This window comes from Monopterus albus, unplaced genomic scaffold (assembly GCF_001952655.1).
Source record: "Monopterus albus unplaced genomic scaffold, M_albus_1.0 scaffold225.1, whole genome shotgun sequence".
In the NCBI taxonomy this organism is placed as follows: Eukaryota; Metazoa; Chordata; class Actinopteri; order Synbranchiformes; family Synbranchidae; genus Monopterus; species Monopterus albus.
The window spans coordinates 253,997-260,538 of record NW_018128105.1 but is presented as its reverse complement, the minus strand read 5'-3'; the positions used below and the strand labels follow the sequence as shown (position 1 = coordinate 260,538).

At 42.6% G+C, this 6,542-nt stretch overlaps 1 protein-coding gene across 1 annotated transcript in view; it reads right to left on the bottom strand.

Moving 5' to 3' along the window:
* The window catches only part of rin1b (Ras and Rab interactor 1b), a 14,030-nt gene extending 7,710 nt beyond the window's left edge, over positions 1-6,320 (bottom strand). Inside the window, exons 1-8 of the mRNA XM_020619728.1 lie at positions 6,270-6,320; positions 5,193-5,336; positions 4,418-4,532; positions 4,105-4,177; positions 3,637-3,728; positions 2,692-2,732; positions 2,208-2,492; positions 1,077-1,638 (exon numbers count right to left, since the gene is read on the bottom strand). Of these exons, the coding sequence (XP_020475384.1) occupies positions 1,077-1,638; positions 2,208-2,492; positions 2,692-2,732; positions 3,637-3,728; positions 4,105-4,177; positions 4,418-4,532; positions 5,193-5,336; positions 6,270-6,320 (1,363 nt within the window). The remainder of the gene's footprint in view (positions 1-1,076; positions 1,639-2,207; positions 2,493-2,691; positions 2,733-3,636; positions 3,729-4,104; positions 4,178-4,417; positions 4,533-5,192; positions 5,337-6,269) is intronic.
* Between the last annotated feature and the right edge of the window lie 222 nt (positions 6,321-6,542).

The following is a 6,542-nucleotide window of genomic DNA, read 5'->3' as shown; positions in this document are numbered from 1 at the left end:
CAGGATAATGCACCTGCCACACTGCCCAGGAATGGTTCAAGGTGCTGACTTGGCCTCCAGATTCCCCAGATCTCAATCCAATTGAGCTTATGTAGGATGTGCTGGAGAAACAAGTCCGATGCACGGGGGCCCCACCTTGCAACTTACAGGACTTCAAGGATCTGCTGCTGACGTTTTGGTGCCAGATACCAGAGGATGCCTTCAGAGGTGTGTGGAGTCCGTGCCTCGACAGGTTAGAGCTGTTTTGGCTACAGAAGGGTGACTAACACAACATTAGGCAGGCAGTCATAATGTTAAGTCCGATCAATGTGTATGTCCTTAAGCATTAAAAAAAAAAATCGTGTTTGGGCGGACAGGCTGTAAAAACTCTATCTCCTATAGCTCAGGAATCAAAGTGAATGGTTTGTATTCCACATGCTTTCAGTTCATTTATTCTATCCAGCTGTTCTACAGTCCAGCTAGAAGAGCCAAAACCTCCCACTGAAATCCTGACTTAGCCAAAAAGATAAATAAAAAGACAGAGCAAGCTGTGCAGGAGGAGACTGCAAATGGTTAAACCCCAGTACTGTTTTTAAATGTAGATCCAAAGGAACAAGATTTCAAATGTATTATTTCCCTTTGTTATTAAGTGGAAAAGAAAAAAAACTAACTTGATCCAGAGACTTGGTGGTCCACAGTGAAAAACTGGAAGTACTGGGCAGCTCCCAGGTGTGAATATTTGTTTTGTTGTGTGCGAGGCAGTGTTGGAGAGAAACTGGCACATTCAGTTTCCAATTTCTTCAACAAATGAAAGTAAATTATCAGCCTGGGGAAAACCAGATCAAACTAAAATGAGTTATATTCATCTGCTACAGTGGGATTAACTTGCATTTACTTGAATAAAATTACAAAATAGGGGCAATCTTGGCGACATGGATTGGAAGTGAAAACCCACTGAGCCTCAGTTCAACAGTGATACATATCTATATCAGTCCACATCTGAATGTCATGGTTCATGCTATGGTTCAAATATGTGCTTTATTCTGATGTGAGCAAAATGGTGTGTTGACACATTTACCAGGTTTATTTTCATTTACCTTTCTCATTCTCTGGCACCAGGGTTTCAATAGGAGGCTCCAGCTCTCCGCTGTCCAGCAGGCAGGACTTGGCCTGGGACAGGAAGAGCCGCAGACTCTGCAGGAGCTGCACAGAGGTCACGCGTGATGAGGAAGAAGACGAAGAAGAAGAAGACGAGGTCATAGATTTGAGCACCTCTCTCTGTGCCAGGAGGAAGTCCTGAACCATGCCTCCAAAGATGGAACGCCTGTCTCTGGACAACTCCTCCACCAGCCGCGTCAGCCGCTTGTCCGGAGCAAAGAAACACACAAACGCTTCGCTCATGCGGTGCAGCCCACCGCGGCCTCGGGAGCGCACAAGTGGGGGACGAAAGTAGGTGTGTGTTTTGGTTTGGGTCATGCTTTCTGGATCTGAATCAGAGTCATTGTCCTCATCCATGCTGCTGAAGGAGCTGCTGCTGTCCAGCTCAGCCAGGGATGGAGCTGGGCGGCGTTCAAGGGCCAGAACTGCCACCTCAATGCCCGGCTCCTCTGCTGGGGCTACCTGCTGGGGCTTTGGAGGCTCCTCTACCTTGGCAGATGTCTTGACCAGGAAAGATATGATAATTTTAAAGCATGACAATTTTTTAGGTGTGTGCACAAACAGTATTAGTGTACGAGTCACAGAACAGCTTTCTAGTAAGTAAATAGGGGAACTGACTGAAAGAAGCTGCCAGTTAAATGAATAATAAGACCTCTGAGGTGGTTTTTAACTTATTCCCCAGTCTTTGCATGACTAACCTGAAGTACCAGATGACTTGAGTTTACAAAATGCTTAGTTTGAGGCACTTATGGTCGTTAGTATCATTAAAAACATTAAAATGTCTGCCAGATGAGTTTGTAAACTTCCAAATATTCACAGCCCTAATATTTCCAATTACACCTTGGCTGAGACAGAGAGATCACATGCGCAACAAATCAGATACATTTGAAACATATTTTTCCTCGCCGTTTCAGCCTTCCGTCCACATTGAAACAGAATCTTGTTAATTGTCTTTTGATACACGACTTATTTATTTTTACCACCATTTTAGAAAGTCTCAAAAAATTAAGTGCTCAAATGTCAGTGTAGGTATGGTCTGAAAGACAAGTAACGATACTAAAACTTATTACTTGCGGCACATAGACAGGAGGCATGTCCTCTTCCTCTGCAGAACCTGGTGACACAGCGGGGGTTCTCCTCAAGACCCCTGCCCCAGCATGAACTCTCCTCTGAGGGTTAGTGTCAGCCTTCTGCAGCCTCTCTGACCCACCGGGCTGCTCCACTGACGGGGGAGGTGAGAAGGAGCCGACCCCCTCAAGGGACAGGTTCATGGAGGACTCGGAGAGCCGGAGCCGCATGCTTCGCTTGAAACGGTGCCGTTTATTAGAGGCACTGTGGTTGGCGAGTTGTGGTTGCTGGAGAAAGGAGAAGTGAATTCACCATGCAAGAACACTGGCTCTTTGAATTGCACAACACTTGGCTGACTTTTTTCCACACATTTTAAAAACACAATTCATCTGGATGTTCTTCCTCTGACATCCTATAAAGATCCCATCGGTAAATGGTCTCAGGAAGATGTTAGAGCTAAAATAACCCCACACTTCTGTTACTAACCTTGCTAACCTCCAGCTGCAGAGCATAGTTTGCCTTGTCTGCTTTGGGTCAACAGGGTACATTGGTCCTCCGTCACCACTGTCTGAGCCTGGCTGCTGGTTGATGCTGCTGGGTCCACCGGTCCGTTCTGTATTTCCGAAGCACTTGGTGAGCTCCAGAAATCTAGTGAGAGATCCAAGAACAGGAGAGATTAGATACCCAGGGTTTCAGTTACCAAGAGTTTCAGTTAAGGATTCATCCATGTTAAACCTACAGCTACTTCTTGTGCTTATAAAACAGAGGAATAAAAACAATATGCAAACTAAATGTCACACAAAAGAATAAAATGTTTTTTGTGATCTGACTGAAGCACAGACAGATTTTTAACAAAAGACTGGTAATGCTTGAGCTGCAGTCATCGACACATACTGCATCTTAGTTATGTGACATTTTTAGCCATCATGAAGTCACACCTTGCTCTCTGCTACTGTGCTGCAACAGCACCATGTTAAAATAGATGCAAGCTGACAGCCTTTAGTCACTTATTAGATTACTGTCTCACAGTTTCAATGTGTAACTTTTATTTCTTCTCAGTGATCTTGTTCTCAAAACATATTTTTATTCCCTGCAGCTCATTTGCAAGAAAGATTATTGCAGAGGAACTTTACTAAATCTCATGTATCCTACCAAAATAATGTGTAAATTACTTTTGTGTGCATGCTGACAATTTTTATCCTTTCTTGCTAGTGTGTTTTCCATTTGTTTGCAGGGTTGAGAAATATTCATCCAACAGTTTAGATACATTTGTCTAGACAAGTGGTGTGCCGACCATTTGATCCTGCCTTTAAAGCCATAGGTATAACCGACCATTTGATCCTGCCTTTAAAGCCGTAGGTAAAAGGAAAAGTACCCATTTTTTTTAGGACTTGTGAAAAAACTAATGCATCTTGTTTGCACTGACTGTACCTTGTCCCATGTGTGAAATGGCTTCCAGCTGCCTTTGTGTTGTGGCCTTAGCGATGACCTCTGGTAGCTGCAGCGGGAAAGGCAACACATCCCTGTAGACAAGAAAAAAAAAGTGCGCTCAGGGTACATGTACATCAGACCGCTACACCCATACTTCCTGGACTACTACTACCTCCCTGTGTGAAGACTTTCTACAAAATTTTACAACTTTGCTGCAGGAGTTTGCTTCCAGTCAGCCACAAGAGCATTAGTGAGGTCCAGTGGATTATATGGCCTGACTTGCAATCATTTCATCCCAAAGGTAACAAAGCCAGGGCTCTGTGCACATTAGGCCTATCAAGTTCAGGGGTTTGTGCACAGGGGCACTGTCATGCTGATGCTCTGAAAGGCCCATTCCTGAATGGGCCTTTCACTAACTGCTGCCACATATATAATCTATAATGTGTATCAGTTAGTGTAATGCATTACCTGCTGATGCAATAGAAGGCCACCAGACGACACAAATCGGGGAAGCCTAGTGCTGAGCTCTCCAAGGCGAATGCTGCTTATAGAACAGACAGTTTGATTGACAGATATGGTGGCAGTGGGAGACTCGTTACAATTTAACAGAAATGATGTGCTGAAAATAATTTGGAGGACCCATCATCACTGTCCAACCTCACTTCACCCACTAAGTGTATGAACCACACTGCATTCAAAAACACTGAGCAGAGAAGATGTGTGAGTGCTTCTGTAGCCGCTGGTGGATAATACATGTTAATCCAGTTAGTTTTATACTCACTGGAGTCCTCCTCACAGACGAAGCACTCCTTAACAGAGGAGACACTTCTGTCCGCCGTCACTCTAAAACACAGCACTTTCCTCTGGCTGGAGCTGCATTTACGCACTAAAAATGTCTGCAAGCAGCAGTAACCACCACAAAACAGGAATGAAGAACAGGGATGTTATTGTCCTTTTCCACAGACTTCTCAAGAGAAACACACAGATAGTACCAACAGCAACGTAAATCCCAAATAGCTAAATAAACATTTCTTTACAGCCCAAGTCTTTAGTCTTTAATGTCAACTTTGATTACTTCCAATTAAATCTTTATGGAATTTAACATTTTGGGATATTAGCCTTTCATTGTTTTTCCAAGAGTTAGTTAGATGAGAAGACTGATTTCACCCTCATATCTTTTAAAAACAGAGCTCGAGCCGGGATGTGATTAGCATAGCCCATCTTAAACAATGGCCTGGCCACCCCGTCCAAAATTTCCTACGGCCACCCCTGCTCAGAGCAACTGCAATTGTTACTGCTACTGATGTTTTAAACAGATTATTAATATTCCCTAAAAAGTTCAATTATATTTTTAATGTCACTGGTGAAAATGAACGAATGTTTTACTGTCACATTTGGGAAAATTAAAGCTTATTGCAGTTTAAAGTTGTCTTGATAAATCTACTAGGTCCCACTGTTTTATGTAGAAAACTGGCAACATGCACTTGAGATACGATTGTAAAAACATCAATGGATGACATTTTCCATATTCCTGGATTAATATGGTTGAGCCTCACCCCAACAGGCTCTCGGAGCAGGATGTAGAGGGCAGAGTCTCGGCTGAGTGACAGCTGCAGCCACACAGGATGTGTGACCAGTAGACGATCGAGGACACTGAAGGCATGCTGTGAGCCTCGCTGGCTACTGCCCACTTCCTGCATCTGGAACACAGATTTTATTGTACAAAAACTTATTTATTATAACTTCAAATACTGGCTTTTATTATTGTTGTTTTTTTTCCAGGTTTCATAAAGAAACTCACAAATAAATAGTAAAAGTTGCATCCCTTGTTATGTGAAACTCTTGCCATAAACTGCCATGTTTCATATCTTAATAACTGTAGCAATGTTCCGATGTATTTCACATTGAATAATAGTTCCCCTCAAACTTGGGTTCATACCTACAGATTTCCTTTGTACATCTTTTTAATAAGGCCGTGTTGTGTTTAGGCTACAGCCATTAACTCTAGTATAATATTTTGCTGATGAGAGTTTCAGTTCACTTTTGTTCAGACTATAACTCAACCAACAGTCCAAAACTGAATAACTTTGGATTTTATACTAAGACATTTTCATTACATCTGGCTTTAGAAAACTACAGCTGTGAGAAATTGTGTTATTTTTAACTGAGACTTTATAAACCACATGATTAATCCAGAAAGAAAAACCTGATAATGAAAGTAATCAGTGGTTACAGTCCTAATCTTAACTCCTAAACCAAGGGAGAAACCCAGTTTTATGCGGCTAAATGATCCTTCTCCAAACTTCAGTTCAAATTTCCAAAAAGCAGCTTTACATCCTTCTGTTGCGTCTATAATCTGTCAGAGTGTTGGTGTGTGCTTCAGTGTGTTGCTCTGAATGCTGCACACCTCTCCTCCTTCTGTCTTTGCTGTAACAACAAAAACTCAACATATTTCTACAGATTTAATGGGCTTGAACTGACACTTTCTGCATAAATGAATCTTTATATGTACTTAAAACAACATCAAATCAGTCTGAACTGTGTGTTTCCCCTATTTTGGTCTTTGTGATATTAACATTCAATCACAAATTTACTTTCTCTCTCTCAGATTAGCTTGCTGCTGGATGTCACACTGTGTGGGCTGACGGCGAACGCTTGCGAGCGTAGCAGCAGATGGTTGCCATGGAAACCTGGGCCTACACATCCTACCAGGCATTCCCACTCAGTGAAACACCCTTTCTAAGTTGGAGATGCGCATGCATGCACAACCATGTAAAAACACACATTTATGCCATATGTACACACAAACAGGCGCACACACACACAGTGTGATCAAAGGGTGACTGGTTTTCCAGGGTGCGGAGGTGATTTATTTCTAGGCAGCTTTTTTTTTTTTTTATGTGACT